The sequence below is a fragment of the Neopsephotus bourkii genome, unplaced genomic scaffold (genome assembly GCF_033783945.1).
Source record: "Neopsephotus bourkii isolate Nb327-2 ecotype Australia unplaced genomic scaffold, CSIRO-AGI_Nbou_v1 NB_580, whole genome shotgun sequence".
Lineage (NCBI taxonomy): Eukaryota > Metazoa > Chordata > Aves > Psittaciformes > Psittacidae > Neopsephotus > Neopsephotus bourkii.
Genome location: NW_026901081.1, coordinates 2,462,728 through 2,486,456, shown reverse-complemented (window position 1 = coordinate 2,486,456; position 23,729 = coordinate 2,462,728). Strand labels below are relative to the sequence as shown.

Sequence of the window (23,729 nt, the reverse complement as noted above, 5' to 3'; positions counted from 1 at the left end):
CACCACCTCAGGGCACGGCTGCACAAAAACGACCTTCTTCCTCTTCAGCATCTCCAAAAGCTTTGCAGTGGCAAAGGAAGCTTTGTCCCTCTGCTTCCTACATGCATTCCACCACGAATGCCAGAGAGCTCTGTCTGGTCTGCTTTAGACCTCCAGCGTGACCATGCCTGCTGCCTGCAGGACACCCTCTGATCTGACTGACAATGCAGCTCTTGGTAAAGGTCTTCTAGGAGAAAAGCTTCCATTCACCAGCCATGGTCCCCCACTGGCCAGCTTGCATCCTCACTCCATACAACCGTGGGAGTCTTAAAGCCAACTGGATAACTTTACTTCTCTTCAATTCTTCCAGTCTAAGGGGTGATAATGAAGGACACAACCACCCATTCGGGAAAGACGACTGTGGGATTAAAGGGAAAACTCTTCATTTCCCTGTGACTTCTCTCCGTTACCTTCCTTTCTCAATGAAACAACCATCTGCCAGCTTGAGGACTTCCAGCACAGAAACAGACTCGGGTACTTCTTAATCCACAAATGCAGTCGGTCCCCATGCAACACATGGCATTTAATTAACCTAATACCTTTACATACCAAATTAAGCAAAGCGCAGCGGGAACTCAAAACCAGAGGCCATCTGCATGTTCTTTCAACTGATCGCCTCCAGTAGATCCATAGCAACTGGATGGTAAATAATTGAGTGGAAGGTGTGCAGGGCAGCACGGCCTCTGTGCCTATAGGTGAGAGGAGAGCCTGGGCTGGGAATAGAAATGTGCTCAACATGAGGAACATGGTTTTGAGGTTGTACTGACTCTACACATGGCTGCTCTATAGATGCACTTATAGAGTCATAGAATGGTTTGGGTTGGGAAGGACCTTAATATCACTGAGTTCCAACCCCCTGCCATGGGCAGGAACACCTCACACTAAACCATGACACCCAAGGCTCTGTCCAACCTGGCCTTGAACACTGACAGGGATGGAGCATTTACCAGTGCTCTGGACAACCCATTCCAGTGCTTCAGCACCCTCACAGTAAATAACTTCTTCCCTATATCTAACCTGAACTTCCCCTGTTTCAGTTTGAACCCATCACCCTTTGTCCTATCACTACAGTCCCTAATGAAGAGTCCCTCTCCAGCATCCTCGTAGCCCCCTTCAGACACTGGAAGCTGCTCTGAGGTCTCCACTCAGCTTCTCTTCTCCAGGCTGAACAGCCCCAACTTTCTCAGCCTGTCTTCATACAGAAGCTGCTCCAGCCCCTGATCATCCTCATGGCCTCCTCTGGACTTGTTCCAACAGTTCCATGTCCTTTTTATGTTGAGGACACCAGAACTGCACACAATGCTCCAGGTGAGGTCTCACGAGAGCACAGCAGAGGGGCAGGATCACCTCCTTCGACCTGCTGGTCACACTCCTTTTGATGCAGCCCAGGATACGGTTGCTTTCTGGGCTGCGAGCGCACACTGAAGCCGACTCATGTTCATTTTCTCAGACTTCTGCAATCTCTCCTTCTATATAGGAAGGGGACCTTATATAGGGTCTAGTAAGGACCAACCAGGACTCATGGCCCAACCAGAAGAGCGCAAGGCATTTCACAGTGCCCCCAGATTTGCTTTTTCTTGTCATATCTTTGATACACTTGAGATTTCATATAGGAAAGCCTTTTCTGATCATCTAGAGAACTTAAGGTCAATCTATCTGAGCCCCAGTCTCCTCAACAGAACTCTTGAAACTAAACTGGTGTCATTTGTACAGACCAGAGCAACACATGACTGGATAATGGTGCAGCTGCTAAGCTTTCCACGCCCTTCTCATCATCATTTTTATGCAAAACTCTGATACCTTGATTCTACGAGGTCTTCACTCCATTTGTCCATAACAAAGAGGACGTATTCCTGATGGAAAGCCTTCCAGGTGAAGGCAGGCTTTACACGGTCACCAAGACAGCAGTAGATGATGGGTACATCAAGCTCATACCAAGCTACTTGTGCTCATCAGTGAACAGCAGTGACACCAATGAGGCAATCCTTGCCCAAAGGTCAGCTTAAGCTATATTACAAAGCCCTGGAACAATAAGGTATCCAATTCTTGTAGCTGTGCAGGTGAAGGAAGGAAGAGGTTGAGTCTCATGGACAAGAAGCCAGGTGAGAAATTAAGGAGGTGAATGTCTACCAAAGGAGCAAGCAAAAATGTACGAGATGCAACAATAATACAAGGAGAAGGAGACATAGATCAAATGTGGCAATCGCATGGGAGATGTCTACCTCCAGCATGACCTGAACACAGTGCTGTAAATGACTGCATTTTGGCTCTCCTAGAAACAAGATAAATCAAAGCTGATAATGAATGAGAGGATGCATGGGGAAGGAAGGACTGAATAAGACCTATAACCTTAGAGCAGCCTTCCAATAGCTAGAGGGGCCGCAGGAAAGCTGGAGAGGGGCTTGGGACAAGGGCCTGTAGGGACAGGCCAAGGGGAATGGCTTGAACCTGCCCGAGGGGAGACTGAGCTGAGCTCTTAGGCAGAAGCTCTTCCCTGTGAGGGTGCTGAGGCGCTGGCACAGGGTGCCCAGGGAAGCTGTGGCTGCCCCATCCCTGGCAGTGTTCAAGGCCAGGTTGGACACAGGGGCTTTGAGCAAGCTGCTCCAGTGGAAGGGGTCCCTGCCTGTGGCAGGGGTTGGAGCTGGGTGAGCTTTGAGGTCCCTTCCAACCCAAACTCTTCTACAACTCTGTGAAGGTTCAATGCTTTGCCCTAGTTTGTCCTTGGAGCAAAGTAAAGATGGGAGCCCGGAGGGGTGAATCCAGTCTCTGCAGTCCTATACATGAGTGTGCTTACTTTTCCCTTGATGCTGGATTTGCTGAAGGAGATCTTCTGGGGACTCTATCATAAGCACTTGCCGTGTTTTTGGCCTGAATGGCCAAGCATGCTGCCTCCTGCAAACGGGAAATCCCAACCCTCAGAAGGGATAACCCTGCTTGGAAACCAGCCTCTCTTCTGTATGCATCCAGGGGCACAGCAACAGCATTAAGCTTCCTATTGGCATGCTTTTCCTAAGGGAATGTGCTATGCCTTATGTGGGAAACAAACAAACACGCTTAGGACAATAAGGGGAGGGACACAGTGGAGGAAAGCAAACCTTTAGCTGGCTGGCAGCCCGTCAGCAATGCCAGCCGGGTTAGATTACAGCTCCCCAGGGTAACGTTAGACTCTTCACTGCGGAGATGGAATTATGAGCCACAAGAGCCATGCTGGACCCTGACCTGATGATTTACTGTGCCTCTGCAGCAGCAGCAGCAGCAGAGCCGAGATCAGGGGCTTGCTCTGACACACTTTGTGCACACACGTAGTAAGGGGTAAATTCTTATCCTAAGGAACTGGCGTGACCCGGGTAATAGGTTTATGCTGCTGCAGAGACCTGAGCCCCCGTTAAGCGCTACTGTGATGGTGTGGTCTCACTGCTGGAGAAGAATGGGGCATGATTCCTGCAGGGAGCACCCTCACAGCAAGTGAACCACCTAATTCAATGCAAGCTTGGGGTTTCTTTGCCCCAGCCTGTTTTTCAGACCCAAAGACAATGCATCAGGCACTGGCAGCACTGAGGAAGGGCTCCTGAGCCAGTTACTTTGCAGCGATCACTGCACAGCTGAGTTATTCAATGCATAGATCATATGGGACTCAACTAACGCAGTGCATGTGTGCACCTCTGAGCAAGACATCCAGATCCTTGTATAGAGTCATAGTCATAGAATGGTTTGGGTTGGAGGGAACATGCCCAGGGAGGTTGTGAATGCTCCATCCCTGGCAGTGTTCAAGGCCAGGTTGGACAGAGCCTTGGGTGCCATGGTTTAGTGTGAGGTGTCCCTGCCCATGGCAGGGGGGTTGGAACTTGATGATCTTAAGGTCCTTTCCAACCCTAACTATTCTATGATTCTATGATCTGGTTCCAACCCCCTGCCATGATCCCTTCCAAGTGAAATAGTCTATTCTATAGCATTCTATTCTGTACCATTCTGTTCTGTTTCTGTTTCTATGTCTATGTCTATTTCTAATTTCTTTTCTACATTCAAGGGAAAGAAAGAGACACTTCTATGGTCATCTCTGCATAAAGCAGGCAATAAAACCAGGTCAGATTATACTGGCCTAAAGGGGTGTATGAAGAGGACAGTTTGGAGGCAGAAATCTGGAAAGCCCTAAGGGCTGTAAGATAAACGGCTGAAGGATATGGAAAATCACTGTTTGTGTTTATGGGAACAGGCACAATCTCATACCCAGGTCTCCAGAGAGCTCAGAACCAGGTCCTTTACTTCCTCACTACTTGTCTCTGAGGCAGAAAATCCTTAGTGCACACGGACCACAAGAGCAAACACAGACATTCCCCCAGCTCCCAATTCCAATGTAATTTGCAGACTAAACTGAAATGTAAATGCATTGGTGCACTGCAGCAGATGATGCCAGTGTAGACTTCCGACAGCTACCCCCATCCTTTGGCCGGTATAATGTCTATGATGCACTAAACCCACATATCATCACCTCTAGATACCACTTATCTGATTCAATTCAGCTCTCAATTACATGGATGTACCCTGCTCGTTTAACGGAGCTTCTCCTGGACCCACAGCTGTACAACCCATGGGAGCATTAGGGCTGCTCATCTCTATTCTTTGCCTCATCTTTAGCTGTGCAGTTGGCACCAGCATCAAGAAAAGGTGGGAAAGGAGGAAAAAGCTTGAATTTCCACTTAACTACAAATCATAGCGCAAGAGACGCACATGCTGGGAGTGAATAACCCTCATATTTCTCCTGTTTCATAAATAAATCAGATTCCCTTCCCCATTTCTTGTAGCACATCAGCACCAGCTGTCAGCCGAGGTAACGTGCTCCACACAAAGGCTTTCTGAAGCAAAGGCAGAGATGCAAGAGGAATCCTTAAATAATTCAATAATCAATGCACAGCTTGCTCATCCTGGAACCTCGATACTGACAGGAGGGAAAAAACAACCCACAAGTGAGGCATCCATCCTAGCATTATCCTATTTAGGGCTCAGGGGTAGGCAGAGGCTCCTGGAGCAGAAATGATGGATTTAATCAGGTTTGCAGGGTGCAATCCAGTGTGGTGCAATGAGGCTCAGCTCCCAGTGCTGTCCAAACCCATCTTTGGCTTTTGGCAAGGAGCTTGTCATTGACTTTTTGGGACCTCTTGGCTCAGAAATGGGTTTTAAGCAGACAAACATGGATATAGAAGGTTCAATCCATGACTCCTAAAGCATTACCATTGAGGAGGAAGCAGGGATGGATATTACAAGCAGATTATGGTAGATATGAGCATCACCCACCCCAATACTGTGCCAGGGCACTGAGCGTCAGATCTGACACAAAAAGCTGATGGCCACCACTTGGGATGTGATTAAATATCTGCTAAGACACAGAAATGGAACAAGAAACAAAGATTGAGCCTTTTTTAGCCCCATACTGGGTCCTGTCCTTAATGCAAATGAAACAACTCCAAAGGACGACAACAGAGCCATTGTAAGATGGACAAATCTGGAAAACCAGGGAGGGGGAAAATAAAACCAGGAGGAATCAATAGGGAAATGATTTAGGATGGGAGCATGAAACAGTAGAATCATAGAATCATAGAATAGTTAGGGTTGAAAAGGACCTTAAGATCATCAAGTTCCAACCCCCATGCCATGGGCAGGGACACCTTGCTCTAAACCATATTACCCAAGGCCTCGTCCAACCTGGCCTTGAACACTGCCAGGGATGGAGCATTCACAACCTCCCTGGACAACCCATTCCAGTGCCTCACTACCCTAACAGGAAAGAATTTCCTCCTTATATCCAATCTAAACTTCCCCTGTTTCAGTCTGAACCCATCACCCCTTGTCCTATCACTACAGTCCCTAATGAATTGTCCATCCCCAGCATCCCTATAGGCCCCCTTCAGATACTGGAAGGCTGCTATGAGGTCTCTACGCAGCCTTCTCCAGGCTGAACAGTACTGTCACCCAAGACACACTCCATCAGTTCCTAGGAAGAGGGATTTTGCATTGGTATCACACGGGGAGCTCCCATAACCACTCTCAATCTGCCAACAACAGTCAACCCTGTCTCCAAAAGCACCTGAAGGTGCAGCTAAGAGCTCCCTGCTTTGCAGTAAGAGGCACAACGGAAACCCCTTGCACTTAGGCACCCAGAAGCAGAGTTTGGGTGTTTTCCTTTAAATGTTCTGTATGTTATGCGTTAGGAAGACAGGACTAAGGGAATGACATCTTCTCTGAGCACAGCTTGGGAGGGATGCTGGCTCCAGCAGGTCCCTATAGGTGGAAAACATAGCCAAGTTGTGTGCTCCCATCCCTTTCTTGGATTTGGATGCCAGAGAGGGGCTCTTCATTAGGGACTGTAGCGATAGGACAAGGGGTGATGGGTTCAGACTTAAATAGGGGAAGTTTAGATTGGATATAAGGAAGAAGTTCTTTACTCTGAGGGAGGCACTGGAATGGGTTGCCCAGGGAGGTTGTGAATGCTCCATCCCTGGCGGTGTTCAAGGCCAGGATGGATGAGGCCTTAGGTGCCATGGTTTAGTGTGAGGTGTCCCTGCCCACGGCAGGGGGTTGGAACTGGATGATCTTAAGGTCCTTTCCAACCCAAACCATTCTATGACTCCATTTGAACCCACAATGAACCAGCTCAGGGAATTAACTCAGCAGCAACATTTTCATAGGGTTTTCTCAGTGTTTTGCTGGTTTAGCCCCTGCAGGAGCTTTATCCCCTGGGGAAGGCAGAGAGGTGTTGGATTTGATTCATGAAAGAAGAGCTCCAGCTAATGATCAGGAATGCTATGGAACTATACAACAGATGGAGGCAATCAGGTATTTCCACTCAATGTTTTCTACCTCTGAGGCATGCAGCCTTTTCAAGACCACAGAAGGCCACAGTCTGAATGCCAACAGACAGTGCTGATGAAGGGCAAAACAACAACCCAGACTATACACACAAATGTAAATTGGAAGGGATGTTTTTCAGCCTGGCTCACAAAGGCTGTTTGAAGAAGCCTAAAAGCAATCACATAAATTGAATTCTTTCACCTGAGTTTATTCCTGGGGAAAAAAAAGTAGGATTTTTCCACCATCTGTGATAAAAATCTCTTTCACTTTTTGTGAGCAATCTGTCAAATTATCTTTTGGAGTTTCAGCTTCATCTTTTCGTGCTTTGTTCCTTTACTTCAGGCTCCTCCTCTATCTGCCTTTTCACAACCTCACCAAAAGCTAGCCTGCAATTAGTACCTCTGTGCAAATAGACATGGGACTACTGTAATCTCCACACCTATTCCTGCATAAACAGAAATGGTATAGTGCAAAGAAGTGCTGAATCCTAGTAAAAATGTGTTCTTTTCCCATGTAGTAGTGATCTATACTCACATAAATGCAGTTTTCCCAGCAAAAACATGCTTATGCTCAGGGTCTGCGTTAGCCAAAGTGGCAGTGATAGGTCCGGACAAGCCCTACTACTTAAAACACCATGTCTCATCTCCAGAAACATTGAATGAAAGGGGGGTAATGCTGCTTTTCCATCACTGCCATGCCAGATCTGAGCAGCACTGCCCTATTTACACACTGCCTTTGCTTACACACTGAGGGTTGTCTTGGTTACTGAGGCAAGGGGTGCCGAGGGGAAGTGATTCTGCAGCTCAGTCAATAGCATCTAGGGGGAGTTTGTGATATGACCGCTTAAGGGGGAAGCGGGCTGCTCCAGGGGTGTGCTGGAAAAGCCAGTTCCTGGGAGGAATGGATGCTAGGGAAAAGTATAATGGAAAACAAAAAGACCTGGCTCTGATTGTGATGCAGTCCAAAATGTCTTGATGCTGGGTTTTGCTCCTTAGGTGCCAGCCATGAGGGTGCAGAGGTGCCGGGATACAAGTGGTATCCTTCCAGAAGGAGAAAACATACTCCAGGTGTCAAAAACAATCTTGAGAACATGAAGTACCTGGAATTATTTTGTCATCAGGAAACAGATAACAAAAGGATTCATGGAATGGTTTGGGTTGGAAGGGACCTTAAAGCTCATCCAGTTCCAACCCCTGCCATGGGCAGGGACACTTTCCACTAGAGCAGCTTGCTCCAAGCCCCTGTGTCCAACCTGGCCTTGAGCACTGCCAGGGATGGGGCAGCCACAGCTTCTCTGGGCAATGAATCCTATCAGTATTTATTAAAAACCAGCAAAATCATCCATTTTCCATTGCTTGAGGACTCCAGGTTTGGCTCCATGCATGACCACCCCTGAAGTGGAAACCCAGAGCAGGATGGTAACTGCAGCCACTTGCTTGGATTCTTCAAGCCCCTCTGTCTATCATGTTTGGGTCCACCCAAACTGCTGGTGGTGGGTCCCTCAGAGAGGGGAGATGGACCAGTCTCTGAGCTGCACCATGCGCTCCCAGCAGCACAATACCAGCCCCATCTGCTGTAGCTCTCTGGAATTACCAAGAGCATCAGGAGGTTTGTTTCTGATGGTTTCTCCATGGGTTTTAATTAAACTCACAAGCTAATGGCACCTTCATCAGGATGAGGAATGACAAGAGTGTGCATTTTAATCCCAAATATCACACCATCACAGCTGGGTGAAGGTCCAGAAGGGCCTAGAACTTAGAGACCTCAGAGGACAACTGGGTTTATTAAAGGACCAGTCAACAAGTCTGGGTAGAAAACCCCTAACCTAGAGGTTGCAAACAGAGGAAGAGTGGAGTTTTTAGGTTGACACATGATGATAGAGATAGGGACAATCATCACTGCTCAAATCACAGGTGTAGTTGGCAGACCCAACCAAGACAGTTGCCTTGTTGGATCAGGACATGTACGGATGTGCACTGTGGATGCCTTCAAACTGTGAGCTTGGGATGCCATTACAGCTGATGGATTATAGCTTGCTGGGGACGTATTGAAGAGACTTAGCCTTCAGAAAGCTATCAGAAGCCAGACCCTGAACATCAATCCCTTTCACACACACCAATCCAGAAAGCTTCAAAATCCAAATCCCACCAAATAATCACCAGCCATTGCAAACAAAGCAATAGATGCAGCTTGAGAAAGCAAGTTGGACTTATTTTAGGGTGGTGGGGTGGCTGCCCCATCCTTGGCAGTGTTCAAGGCCAGGTTGGACACAGGGGCTTGGAGCAAGCTGCTCTAGTGGAAGGTGTCCTTGCCCATGGCAGGGGTTGGAGCTGGATGAGCTTTAAGGTCCCTTCCAACGCAAACCATTCTATGATATGAGTCTATGCTTTCTTAGATGAAATTATCAAGGAATGATGGGTGGGAAGATTGCCAGTGGGATTAGACTTCCATATGGATGTCTTGAACTCTAGACAGGACAGAATAAGACTGTAGCTAGACAGCAGCTTAAATAATAAAACTATAAAAGACATAAGCTCTGCATGATTTTGGCACAGCAAATAATTCCTGTTTTCTTGGTCCTTTTTTATTTTCCTCCTGGGTATTTTATTACATGGATACAGTCCATTCTGCATAAGTTGCATAGGGAGATGTGGCCTCCAGAGGGGTTTTATCTCACATTTTATCCACTTTATGATGAAAAGGGTTGAATTACGTATGGGGTTTGTTAAATGCTACTTTCAGTTTTGTTGTGGGTTTGCAAGGTGAAGCATGGCAGAGATCCTGATCCAGCAACAGACAGAACACGTTGGTGTTCATATGAAAACCTAAATGCTATGAAGGGAAATGAATCCATGTGAAGAATGCTCAATAATTGCCATGTAGCCTTAATTTTGAGACTACAAGAGTATTATCACTTAGTTTAATTATGCCCGTGTTTCTTCAAGGAATGGTCTGGAAATCAGCCTGGAAATATGGTTAATGCCTCCATTACATTTTGCTGGAGGCAAATGTTGTTTAACTTCAAGCATCTCCTTAATGATAAAGGCTGCCTGTCTGTCTCACACCAAATCTACCCATTTTATGGGGTCAAGGGGCAGTAAAACGCCTTTACAAAGTGATTTTCAGATCATGAAAATGCAGTGTGTGACCTTAGGAGTCATTTGCCAGCAGAGGTGTTGGCAATAAAACGTCTGGCTGGGTGGTAGGAGATGCACATAAATTGCTCGTATTGCATTAACGCTGATTGCAGAAAAGGCTTCTGAGTTCTGGTGTGCAAATCATTGGCAAAGCTCTGTCCTAAATAGGTGTTTTTCCCAATCTTGAAAGCATCAGCATTTGGCTCTTTGCTCTTCAGCATGCAAAATAAGCCTGTATTCTGGTAAAGTGACTCTGGGGAAAGGATGGAGGGCATCTGCTGCTTGGTAAAGGAGTTGGGCAAGAGCAATACTACGAGGATGTAAGAGGAATTGCCTCAGAGAGGACATGAAAATGGATGTGCAAAGTTAGGCACACCAAAGGACCATCTAGGATAGCATCCTATCTTCATCCACCCATGTGGATACCTAGGGCAGAGTGGACAGGTTTGTAGAGATACTTCTTTAAAACACTCTTTCAGTCCAAAAATGAGGGGACATCAACCAAATCTGGTAGGGACTGGGTTCAGCAGAATGCAGGTGGATAAGAGACCTGGAGAGGTAAGAAAGCTGGACAAGTGCTAGGAAAGCAGGGACTACATTAGGGACTACTGACAAAACGTATCACATCAGGCTTGGGAACTCACAAAAAGTGAAATTTATAAAGGAAATTAGGTGAAGGATAGGAAAGTATTGTGAGGAAATCAGACTCATAGAATAGAGAGAGTTGGAAAGGGCCTTAAGATCATCCAGTTCCAATCCCCTGCCATGGGCAGGGACACCTCACACTAAACCATGGCACCCAAGGCTCTGTCCAACCTGGCCTTGAACACTGCCAGGGATGGAGCATTCACAGCTTCCCTGGGCAACTCATTCCAGCGCCTCAGCACCCTCACAGGGAAGAACTTCTGCCTTATATCCAACCTGAACTTCCCCAGTTTCAGTGAAATCACACTATCTCTTGGTGCTCATCACCAGTCAGTTTGGAAACAGAACGCTACCAGATGGCACAGATCATTTAATGTATGTTCCCAACTTAAGCACATTGTAACTCTGCTCAGAAATGTATAATAATTCTGTTAAGGAGCCCAAGTCCTCCTGATCTATTGCTGGTGAAGTTTCCTCCTTTCGCAAAAGTGCCTGATGGAGAATGAAATCCTTGTGAACCTTTAAAATGGACCTTTCCCCATTGCTGCATTCCTCTGACAATGCCACCTCCCTTGTGCAGTAATCAACAAGAGGGACTGGGGAAGGAGAGGAGGATGGATCCACTACATCACCGTCCCATGTCTGCAAAACTCACATCCACACAGATGTGGTCAACAGGGGAAGACAGCTCCCTTACACTGCAACAGCCTAATGCACAACCCCTGCACGAGCCAGTCTGTACTGCTGGTTGCTACAGCAGCATCTGTAAATATACCCAGGAGTGGCAAAATGGAAGTGCAAAAGCATCAGCATGCCCATTCCCAAATCCCAGTCCACACTTACTCATCCTGCTGAAAGCCCCAGTAGAGGTATCTGAAGTGCTGGCTGGCTTGCCAGCGTATCTCAGACTATTTCACACATAGTATTACATTTCCTCTGCTCTTAAAACAGATTTTCATTTCAGAACAGTCTCCTTATGTGTATTGCAGCAAACATCCAAATCCTCCTTCGGGTTTTTGTTACATTTATAAAACAACCAGAAATAGATTTACTGCTCCAAAATTCTTACCGGAAATCTTCCTTCGAGATTGTCATTTCACTAAAACCTAAAATGCATCAGGAAAAACATATAGAATTTGGGTTTGGGTTGGAAAGCACCTTAAGATCATCCAGCTCCTGCCCCCTGCCATGGGCAGGGACACCTCACACTAAACCATATCACCCAAGGCTTCATCCAACCTGGCCTTGAACACCGCCAAGGATGGAGCATTCACAACCTCCCTGGGCAACCCATTCCAGTGCCTCACCACCCTCACAGTAAAGAGCTTCTTCCTTATATCCAATCTAAACTTCCCCTGTTTCAGTTTGAACCCATCACCCTTTGTCCTATCACTGCAGTCCCTAATGAAGAGTCCCTCCCCAGCATCCCTATAGGCCCCCTTCAGACACTGGAAGCTGCTCTGAGGTCTCCACGCAGCTTCCCTTCTCCAGGCTGAACAGCCCCAATGTTCTCAGCCTGTCTTTGTATGGGAGCTGCTTCAGCCCCTGATCATCCTCATGGCCTCCTCTGGACTTGCTCCAACAGGTGGGTGTTTTGCTACTGCCTCTTAATAAAACAAAAGTAAACTCATCCATTCATATAACAACCCTCATTCCTCTTCCTGTATGTTGAGATCAAGCACATTAAGGTTTCAGGGTAAATACTTTGGGGAAGATGGATCATAGAATCATAGAATGGTTTGAGTTGGAAAGGGCCTTAAGACCATGTTCCAACCCCCTGCCATGGGCAGGGACACCTCACACTAAACCGTGGCACCCAAGCCCTGCCCAACCTGGCCTTGAACACTGCCAGGGATGGAGCATTCACAGCTTCCCTGGGCAACCCATTCCAGTGCCTCAGCACCCTCACAGTAAAGAACTTCCTCCTTATATCCAATCTAAACTTCCCCTGTTTCAGTCTGAACCCATCACCCCTTGTCCTATCACTTCAGTCCCTAATGAAGAGTCCCTCCTCAGCATCCTTGTATCCCCCTTCAGACCCTAAGGCATCAAAAAGCAGGAATTAGTGTGTTTCAGACAGGCTCTGTTGGGGCAGGGTATCTCCACAGTACGAGATTGCTTGCTCTACCTTTAGTTGACATCATGCAATTTATATTCCACCGGCACAGCACTGCAAGAACATCTCCCTTGCCTGCAGCTTCATTTTCTGCACACAGCTACCCCAGCACTTTAATTGTCCCATAAATTTGATGGAAAGGATTTGATGCAAAGAGCTGTTAAAAAGCCAAATGTCTCGAGCACTGCAACTAACGAATGGCTCCCAACGATTCCTGTTTCAATCTATATGCAAATGTGCCCTTTGGTTGGCTTCTGCAGGACTTTTCATTGCTGCATTACAGCTATCCAGGGATGCCTCAGACTCATAGATCAGGCAGATACAAGGCATAAATGGGAGAAGACTTAAATTATTCAGTGTTTATGAGAAAGAGAACCCAAACAGTGGGCTTACACTTTGCTTTTTAGGATAGCGTGATTACAGATCAGCCCTGGGAAGACCTACAGGAGCGTTGGTTTCCTTCCCCTCCCCTTCTTTGCTGACAAAACATACAGCACAACGAATCACTTAGCAAAGCTGAATGCATGTTATCCACTAACAAGGTATGTCAGGTCCAGGTAAACCCAATGCTCACAAAGCCCAGCTGGGAGATGGCTGTGAATGGACTGGAAGTCTCTGCTATTCGTACTCCCAGCAAGGGAAAACATCTGGAGCATCAAACCCAAGTCTCTGTAAATGCCAATGGTCACAAGATCTATTACCTGACTGCACGGTGGAATGTGAGATTCTGGTCTTAGAAAGAAGAGTTAAGCTGGAGCAGGTGAAGAAAGAGCTGCCACCAGCATGAGCTTGGTTTACGATGAGGAAAAGAAGGGTTATGTTGGATTTTGGTTACTCCTAAGCATAGTAAGGAAAGGGATTGCTCCCTATACAAACCCCTGAGAAATGGCAAGAAGGAGAAAGGACTATTTTAGCTAAAAGATAGTCCTGGTACAAGAACAAGAAGCCACGAATACCCTCAGGAAGTACAGACATGAACATGTTAAGGACAGTCTCATTCATGCAGAACACATCATGGCATTGGGATGGAACTGGATGATCTTAAGGTCCTTTCCAACCCAAGCTATTCTATGATTCACCACCAGGACAATGGTGGCCTCAGCAACGCCCTCTCCTTGGAGCAGCGGTGTGCCCCTCACCAGGCTATGTGATCATCTGCATCCAGGGCCACCACATCCTCATGGTCTCCACTAAAACCATCTCTCCTTTAAATAAAAGGCAGAACATGCAGGAACGAGCTGTGGAGCCAAACGACTTGTCAGGCTGCCAAGGCAGGAATTTAGGAAGCCCTCCTTCTTCATCTTCCCTTTCTTTGTGCATGGAAATGGGCTTGCCAGAAGCAATTTGCTGGTAACTAAAGCTGATAAGCTTGGCTCCCTGCAGGCCCCTGCTGGGGAACAATGCTGCCTTTTCTTCTGAGTTACTGGGTGGAAGACACAGGGCAGGAGCTCTGTGTGTTTTCCCCTTGCTCCTTGCTCGGAGCCATGCATTGCCTACTGGGCTCAGGTACCCAGAGCCAGCCCCTGAGGGACATCCCAGGATGAGCTGTTTTGATGGGAGAGGGAAAGGGATGCAATGCCAAGGATCACCTTCAGGATTCCTGGATTTATAGCTGAAAAAGTGAGACATAATACATCTACTCCTGTTACTTGCAATTAGGCACCACCATAAACATCAGCTCTTTGGACTTCAGAGAGCAAAGTGGTTGAAGTGTGACTCGATTTGGACCTTTACATGGGGTAAACTGGTATAAAGTGACCTCAGGAAGAGCCTGTATTTGCCAATAACTGGCATTTCATTATGGAGGGGTCCTTGCTCACCTTATCCATGATGCAGAGAGACGTTTGCAGTAAGCAACAAGTTCTACACAAACCTATTTCCCTGATTTGGGGTTGGAGCAGGATGATTTTAAGGTCCTTTCCAACCCAAAAGATTCTATGATTCTATATATAGAAAATAACTGAGTATCATCTCTAAAAAAGCCTATAGGAGGCTGAACACACACACTGAATGTTAAGGCTTTGCTGTTAAGGGTTCTTGTAATACCTGCCTAGAGGTGATGGGCTGTGAACACTCCGGTGATGCAAGCGCATCAATCACAAATGGCTCCAGGTTTATTCTCCAGCATCCAGCTTTCCGTACAGAAATAACACTGTGTTTTACCTTCCACTCTAGAAATAACCCTCATGTGCTAACACAGGGGCAGCATCAGTCTTGCTCTGCTCCAGCTTTACTGCTGTAACACTACAGACATGCGAGGTAAAAGGCCAAGAGCTCAGCCCCATTTTCACACCAAACCAACCACATCCTGAGGTTTTAGGGACCCAAATCCCAGACTAGATCCTGGCACTGGCAAATTAGCATCTAGATGGATGACACAAAGTCCTTTGAGGATGTTAGTGGAGCCATCACCTTGTCCCCTTTACTGTAAGTTATTTTAACAATAACAGAAGAGATGGAAGAAAAGATTGATGTCCCTTCACCACAGTTCTCCATTCACATCTATCTGTTAAGCACCCACCCTAGGTGCTTAGGGCTTAGATAGAGGAGGGAGAAACATGCCCAGAAAGGAGATGGATCCTACCCTCTGACAGATAGGAAGGAAATCACTTCAGAATCCTCCTTTCCTAGACAAGACGCTTTGATTTTGGATAAATAGGAGCATGGTATGTTAGATTCAAGGTCTGCAAAGGGTGAATTCCGACCAATACACAGAACACTATGAACGTGAACCTGAACCACAGAGGGGTAACCACCGACAGAGAGGTATTACAGATAGCCTGCAGTGATACCATAGTTATTATAGGGTGTTTCTTAGAGCCACAACTGTCGTTGTGAGCTTTCCAACTCATATATGAGCTTTGTTTTAATTTGCACGCCCATTTTCCTTGGCATTGCAAACTACATCAGGGTTCGTGACATGAAGCCAACAAACACCTCTGAGCCTTCTGGAAGGAGAACCAAGTCCTAATCACCCCTCCCAAAGAACAGCCTGTTTTTACTGGGCCACAGCTCCTGATAGGGCAACAGAGTAAAGAGCATCTCATTGCTCCATGAGATCTTGGGCATTACATCCATGCTCAAAGCTATACTCAGCTCTCCTTGTCACTGGTATAAACTGGTCCCACTTGAGTGGTCCAGTGTTTTCAGCCCCGTTGCAGCCAAAAGCACCTTTGCCAAGACAGACACAGAGTTCAATCAAAACATGTTGGGCAGATTTGCTCCATCACCTCAATGTTTGGCTGCGTTGACATATCCGAGTCTCAATCGGCAGCCCCAACCCAAGGCTTGAGGCAGCACTGTCAGTCCTCCCCATTGACTCATAGCAATGAGACAACCCAGAAGCTGAGCTTAAGTGAGACATGTTATGCCTAGAGACAGGGAAGACACTACGATCCAAAGCCCTAAATTATGTCAGAATCTACATAAGACTTTACATTCAATTTATCTATTCAATTGCTTCTTAAATGCACAACATGATTCCATTTTTACCCAGCACAAGCAGCCCTGTTCCTGGAAACTGAATATCACCCCTGTACTACACCATCCTTCGAGGCAGGCAGTAAGCTGTGTTATTCTTCTGCACACCCAAGGCTAACCCCAGATGAGAGGACAGAAGTGGAACATTGCATGAGGTTAAGCTGGACTCCACACACAGAGCAATTATTTCCTCTAAGCCAATCAAGGATTAAAGCTAATGAATATCTCTGCATCTTGTAACGGTCCTTTTAGGGAAATAGAAGAGGATCAAAACAGCCTGACGTGACCCTTCCCACCCAGAAATAAAAGACTTTCATTAGTCCTACCTGAAGAGAGCCATGCTTCGCTTACCTGTCGTAGAATGACCATGGTTCCTGTCCAAACACATCAGCAATCACCAGGAATGGACCTGAACCAAAAGAAATCAGCAGTTAATGAGCTGAAATCCTAATTCATAGACCCAAGGCTCAGGCTCTGCCCCAACCCTAAAGGGACAGATGCAGCCCCTAAGTGTGGAAGAGGGAGCACTTACACTCCCAATGCTTTCGTAATGCTAATTCCAGACAGTGAGAGACAATCCTCTAATACATCCAGATTAATTCCTGCACCGTGGTGAGGCTGGGTCTGGAGCTGCTTATGCAAGTCATATTTTGTAAACTGAGTCCTAGAAAGTTATCCAAGGATTAACCTGACAAACAGACTGATACTGATTTATCCCATGTGTCATCGGGTCCCGTGGTACCAATTAAAGTGCATGGAGAAGGGGAGCCCTGTCCTTACAGCTCACAAGAGTGGGTGGATTAGCATCTTGATGTCAAAACTGCTCTCAGGAGAGGAAAGGAAATACCAAGCCCAAACAGATTGCAACTAATACCTGGATTGGAACGAGCATACCCACACTCTGCTCCCGCCTGCTGTGCAAATCATACCTGTGTGGGATTTACATGGGAAAGTACCACGCTGCTCCAGGGTTTGTTCCACTTCATGGTGCTCCCTGCATCAAATGGGTTTGGTGCGCATGAACGGAAAATGCTTTCAAAGGATTGAAGTTTTGCAGCTTTTAATCTCCAAGTCATCCTTGCTACAATTGGGAATTGTTGTATTTATGATGTGGGTTCTGTTATGGTAAATGCTTTAGGAAGCAGCAAAAAGGCACTCTGTCTGAGAGGCACAATCCCTGTGAGATGCTGGGGATGCGAAGGCTGGTGAAGGATGATCTTGCAGGACATGAGACATTCCCCTTCACAGTGACAAAGTGGTCCAGACTCATCATACAAACCTAAATATTGTGCTGCAGGTTTTAGCCATACTTCTTGGTTTTGTTCTTTTCCCACTAAAAGAAGAACATTTCTTGCAGGGACAGAAGGGAATAGCAAAGTCTTTCCACTCCCCTCAACTTTCTCCAGGTAAAATGTCTCAAAGAGACACAATATGGGACATACAAGGAAGAAGCTCTTTACTGTGAGGGTGGTGAGGGGCTGGAATGAGTTGCCCAAAGAAGTGGTAAATGCACCACCGCTGGCAGTGTTTAAGGCCAAGTTGGACAGAGCTTGAGGCATTGCTGCCCATGGCAGGGGGCTGGAACAGGATGAACTTAAGGTCCTTTCCAACACAAACCATTCTATGATTCTATGACTTATAATAATGATAATAGAATAATGAGAATATTGATAACGCCCTGTGCCAGTGTCCCAGCACAGTTTACTGATGGCAAGGAGAGTGATCTTTCTTCCCCACCAGCAGCAACTGCACTCATCCCATTCAGTAATGTAGGACTTAGTCTTTGGTGCTGATCCTGCTGGCTGAGCTTTCTGTAGCTTCTCATCTGCAGTGGAACCACATCCTAGCTTCTAGAAAAGCAGGATTTATCTCTGTTATCTGCTGCAGGGACTCAACAGCATTTCCAATCATTCCCCTTTTCCTTGCCACGCTGCCTGCACCACCTCTACATTTTGCCAACCACACATCTGCAGGCAGATACCTACCCCACTGGCAGCTGCAGCAGTTTGCCATCTAAGCGCCTTCACCACCTTAATGAAAACATCCAGATGCTGAATGATCCATATGATCCCTCTGCATTGCCCAGAAAAGGAACTAGTGTCCTAAGAGCAGCCAAAGCATCACTGGTCACTAGGAAATACTTGCTAGACAGATATTGGCCACAAACCGTATTGAATGGATTCATTTTGCTCTCAGACAACTGGTGGAAAATCATGCATCCACTTCACTGTCTGAAAGGCTGTGAGGAATTCTCCTAATTCTCAATTTGTGAATCTCCTCTGGAGCACATTAAGTTATCCCTCTTAATTTATATGGCTTGAAAATATCTTTCTAACCCTGCCAAGTTGTGGTGCTGAGACAGACTGCCAAGGATGCTGAGGAGTCTCCTTCACTGGGAACAGCCAGTGAAAGCTTGGCTTGACCTAAAGGAGGCAACGGGTGAGGTTCGCCAGAGGTCCTTCCCAATTCTGTAACATGATGACTGTAAGGGCAGCATTGAACACTGGATTGGGAAGCAATTTCAGTTCCTTGGTTGACGGACATCCACTAGGATAAGTCACCTTACAGTTCCTTGCCTCAGCTTCCCTCTCTGAAAACAGAGATCTCACCCAAGAGAGGAGCTCCTAGTATTCCAGTCATTATGTGCCTGTTAATAGGGACTGTAATGATAGGACAAGAGGTAACAGGTTAAAACTGAAACAGGGGAAGTTTAGGTTGGATATAAGGAAGAAGTTCTTTACTGTGAGGGAGCTGAGGCACTGGAATGGTTGCCCAGGGAGGTTGTGAATGCTCCATCCCTGGCAGTGTTCAAGGCCAGGTTGGACTGAACCTTGGGTGCCATGGTTTAGTGTGAGGTGTCCCTGCCCATGGCAGGAGGCTTGGAACTGGATGATCTCAAGGTCCTTTCCAACCCTAACTGTTCTATGATTCTATGATTCTAATCAGCCAAATGGCCCAGATGAGTTTGCCCCACTGGGTATCCAAGCGGCATAGGAGATCTCTTCCCACAGGCTGGACTAGAGCCACAGGTTCAGGTCTCAGAACTGCTCCTTCAGGCATTCATCCTTCTGCTGCTGAAGCAAAGCACTGTCCTGTGGCTCCCAGCATAAAAACTACCCTGTATGTGGACATCCTCCCCCAGCAGGGGGTTTGGAACTGGATGATCTTTAAGGTCCCTTCCAACACAAACCATTCTGTGATTCCTGCTCCTCCCAGCCTGTGGTGACGTTGATTAAGTGTTGTGCCAGGTTTGGAAGAGTATTTAGATACCAAACACACTCTGCTTTTAAAGAGGACTTTGGTACCCAGAGCCTGTTGTGCGGTTTCAGTTATCTATTTCCTGAAAGTCTAGCCTTCAGCCCAAGCCACCACACTTGCTCTCCTTCAATGTTTTGTAAGCCCCTTCGGGATGCTGCAGCAAGAGATGTACATAATAGGCAGCAGGCTTTTCCCACAGCTTGCTCAGCATGGAAGGCCCCAAAAGGGAAGGGCAGCAGCAGACTGCCTGCCTTGTTCTTCCCACAGGGATCAGCCAGGAGGACTGGGCTTGTTTGAGCACCAGGGAGGTCAGATGCCTGCTTATTCTTTAGTGTCCTGGTAGAGCAAAATGGCCATCTGGAAGTGTTCAAGGCCAGGTTGGACACAGGGGCTTGGAGCAAGCTGCTCTAGTGGAAGGGGTCCCGGCCCGTGGCAGGGGTTGGAGCTGGATGAGCTTTAAGGTCTCTTCCAACCTAAACCATTCTATGGTTCTATCAACGCAAGCTCACAAAGACACCCTTCTGAAAACTGTATTTTTTTATGGTAAATGTGGTTCTTTTAGCATCTTTCCTGGGCATCACTGGTTGAGCATCATCTGAACAGAGCATCTGCAGGAGGCAGTGGATGAGGCTGAATGGGCTTTAAACTATTCCTGGATGCAGAGTGATGTGTGACATGGAACTATACATGCCAACTGCTTGCAAGCAGCGGTCAGCAGAAGCCAAAGAGTGCTTCAGTAGAAGGTCTCCACCGGAGAGACCTCCCCTGTGGCTTTCTTGGTTCTGAAGAGATCTCAAATGCAAGAGGAACCTGACAGAGCTCGACTCTGGAAGGAGAAAGCCTGAGGAACCCGGATGAAGCCATTATCCTGCTATTGCAAAGAAGGGGGTTGCTAGTCTAATCTCTTTAACTGGCATTTCTGCACTGCTTGTTGGCACGTTAGGACCAGAGTCCAGCCACATGACTGGCCATACTGCTTGGGGTAGTGTTAATCCTCCAGGGCACACGGCCATTAAGCATCGGTTAGGAGAAACTCATCTATTTCATTCTAAATGTAAATTCTGTTCCTTTCTCCTTATTTCCATGTTCCAGGGGATTTTCCTGTCTGTAAATGCAGTGAAGAAAATGAGTACTTAATTCACATCCACATTCAATCGTAGCCTGTCCCCTTCCGCACCCAGCTTGGTGTAAAGAGAACACTGGGCACTTCATAGTGTAAATAAACCCCAAAGTTCATTCACCTTACATCTACTTGAGCTGACTGACAGAAACCTAACACATCACCTTAGCTGAGCAATGAGGTTTAACACATCGATGCTCTCTGCACACTGCTGCATTCACCTCCTGCCCTCCTGCAAGGGATCCGAGGAAGATTAAGGGTTTTGCAATGTATTTTGCTGTTCATCTGAGTAATGGTGAATGAAAAGGTCAGGTCTGCACCCTTGGAGACAAGCGCCTTTGTCCTTACCCGAAAGCAGGATTCAGATTGGGAAGAAGAATTATGGTCCTTGAATGAGGTTAAACTAACAAACCCACTGGGTTTCAGGTTCTCTAACTGTTCAATGTGCATGACAGCAAGTACAGAGGGAAAAGACAGTGTCACTACACACCAGTCCTTCAACTCTTTGTCCTGCTGGAAGTTGGCATGCTTGGGAAGCATCCTTCCTAGACCCCCTAATCAGAGCCAGGGCTTTCAGGTCAGAAGATAGCAGTCTGATAATAACCATCAATCTTCTTCTTGACTAACAAGTGTCTTCCCTGCTAGACAGATCAAGAAGCAAGCTCTCAACAGAATCAACCCACTACTTCTCCAGCAAATTAGCTCCAAAGGTCAAATCATGCTTAGTGTCTAAATGAAATATCTTATATGCATTTGCCTTGCCAGCTGAGGCCAGGCATATCTTACCAACCACAAGTGACCCTGCAGATGGACCCACATGGTAGGATTCCGCTTCACTGCTGCACCTCCACTTCCCTTGTCTCAGGGCCTCACGCACCACTTGGCCTGGAGGGGTGACCAAGGAGCAGAGGACAACACAGGATGATACCCTGTGGCTGGGAAACTCTCTGCACGGGGCATGTGCCCCTGCTTTGAAATCAGACTGGGTCCTCCCTATGACATGACTTGTGTCTACTGGTTTGACAGAGCTTCAGCATCTGGTAGCTGACTTGGAGGAACTCTTCATTAGGGACTGTAGTCACAGGACAAGGGGTAACGGGTTAAAACTGAAACAGGGGAAGTTTAGATTGGATATAAGGGAGAAGTTCTTTACTGTGAGGGTGGTGAGGCACTGGAATGGGTTGCCCAGGGAAGCTGTGAATGCTCCATCCCTGGCAGTGTTCAAGGACAGGTTGGACAGAGCCTTGGGTGCCATGGTTTAGTGTGAGGTGTCCCTGCCCATGGCAGGGGGTTGGAACTGGATGCTCTTAAGGTCCTTTCCAACCCAAACCATTCTGTGATTCTATGATTCTATGATCCAGTATCTGCTCCCTGTGAAAGCACTTACAGATAACTCCCATCAGTTCTCACCCCCCTTCTCAATGAAGCAAACACTCAGGCCTCTCAGTAAGAACTTCAGATTATCTGCCATGGTGTCTGAGCCCACTGTGAATAAAGCTTAGGTAAGTCTTATCTGTCACCCAGTGCTGCTTGGGATATCCCTGTTTCCTTGGGCCGTAGCTTCCCATTTTGCTTTGTCTTCTGCACCAAAGGTGAATTCTCCTCTCTGCTCAGGTTTGCCCTCAAAGTCAATGTGCAGGTTGGCTGTCCAGGGACTGCTGAGAGGAGAACTTGAGTTAAACCCCACCTTGGTGGAAAAGGGTCCAGACTTTGCGTCTCACTAGATGAGACTACAACTGCCTGACAGGAGGATTCAGCAAGTAAGAGTGACAGGACAAGAGGAACCGGCCTCAAGCTGCACCAGGGCAGGTTTAGATGGAGCTGAGGAGCAATTCCTGCCCCAGAGGGTGCTCAGGCATTGGAACAGGCTGCCCAGGGCAGGGCTGCAGGCACCGGCCCTGCAAGTGGAGACGAGGCCTCAGTGCCATGGGGCAGTGGTGGCCTTGGCAGTGCTGGGAATGGTTGGACTGGATGGGCTTAAAGGGCTTTTCCAACCTCACTGATACTATGAGTGCTTCAGCTATTGGGGTGCTGCTTAAAACATGAACACTTCCCCCATTTCCCCCATCTGAGCTTTGCACTGAAACGTTCACAGTGATGGCCATTCCCTTACACCTTCACTTCCCATAGCACAAATATCTTCATTTTTTCAATAAGAAATAACAATTTCTAAGCCCTCCAGTACAGAATAAAATCCAGCCTTCAGCTTTTGTTACCCCTTCTCTCTTTTAACATCGAGCAAAGATGCATTCCCATTAAAATCAACAGTATCGCCCTAAATGCAACCGCAGTGGGAATTCACCCAGAGTATTCCCTGTCTTTTTACACAGAGGATGGCACTCCATGACTTTTCACTGTGAGCAAAGAGTACGGGACTCTCGTGATGGAGATGTGAGGACACAGCCATGCTGCCTGCCTCCGTGCTGGGGAAGTTCCCTTGTGTACATCCTAATAGCCACCTCCGCATGGATGGCTCAGCCTGAGGTCGTGCTGGCAGGTGACATCAGTAGTGCAAGGGAGCTGTCACCTCAGCAGGGCAGGTCACCACAGCAATGCACTGCAGAAGGCAGCAGCAGTACCATTACTTATATGACTTTTGCATCCATGCCACAGCCTGTATGCAGGGGCTGTATGCCCTGAGAGGTGGTCCCCACAGTGTGTTTCCCTGGAAGAACTCTGATCCAAGCTGACTGAAAGACAAGGAAAACCTTTCGTACAACCATTGGGTCAGACCTTGAGTGGCCACCAGATTTCCAGGGAATGCTGGTATAAGGACATACAGGAATAATTGATTTGAATAAGAGGTGCATTTTGGTGTAAAGGATTACATCCCCGTCAGCTCTGGGTACAGCTCTTTGGACAACTGAGAGATTCAAGTGGAGCTACAATGTGATATGTAAAGGTGATGGAGGGGTTAAGATCCATCATAAAACCCTGGATCCTTAGAAAGGCTCCTCCATTTAGTCATGGATACAATGCTGCTGAATTAAATGACAGCCTGAAAGGGATGTATTCACTGTATTAGGGATTGTGCAGCTTTTTCTCCAGCTATTCCCATAGCATTCAGCTTTACGGTGATGTGAGCCCC

General features: G+C 47.1%; 1 protein-coding gene across 6 annotated transcripts in view; it reads right to left on the bottom strand.

Annotated features, from left to right (window-relative positions):
- MYO7A (myosin VIIA) overlaps positions 1–23,729 on the bottom strand; it is a 107,584-nt gene that overhangs the window by 70,973 nt on the left and 12,882 nt on the right. For all 6 annotated transcript variants that reach the window (XM_061351375.1, XM_061351378.1, XM_061351377.1 and 3 more), the window contains exon 2: positions 16,615–16,672. In XM_061351375.1, coding sequence (XP_061207359.1) covers positions 16,615–16,632 — 18 coding nt within the window. In that variant the 5' untranslated portion in view covers positions 16,633–16,672. The remainder of the gene's footprint in view (positions 1–16,614; positions 16,673–23,729) is intronic.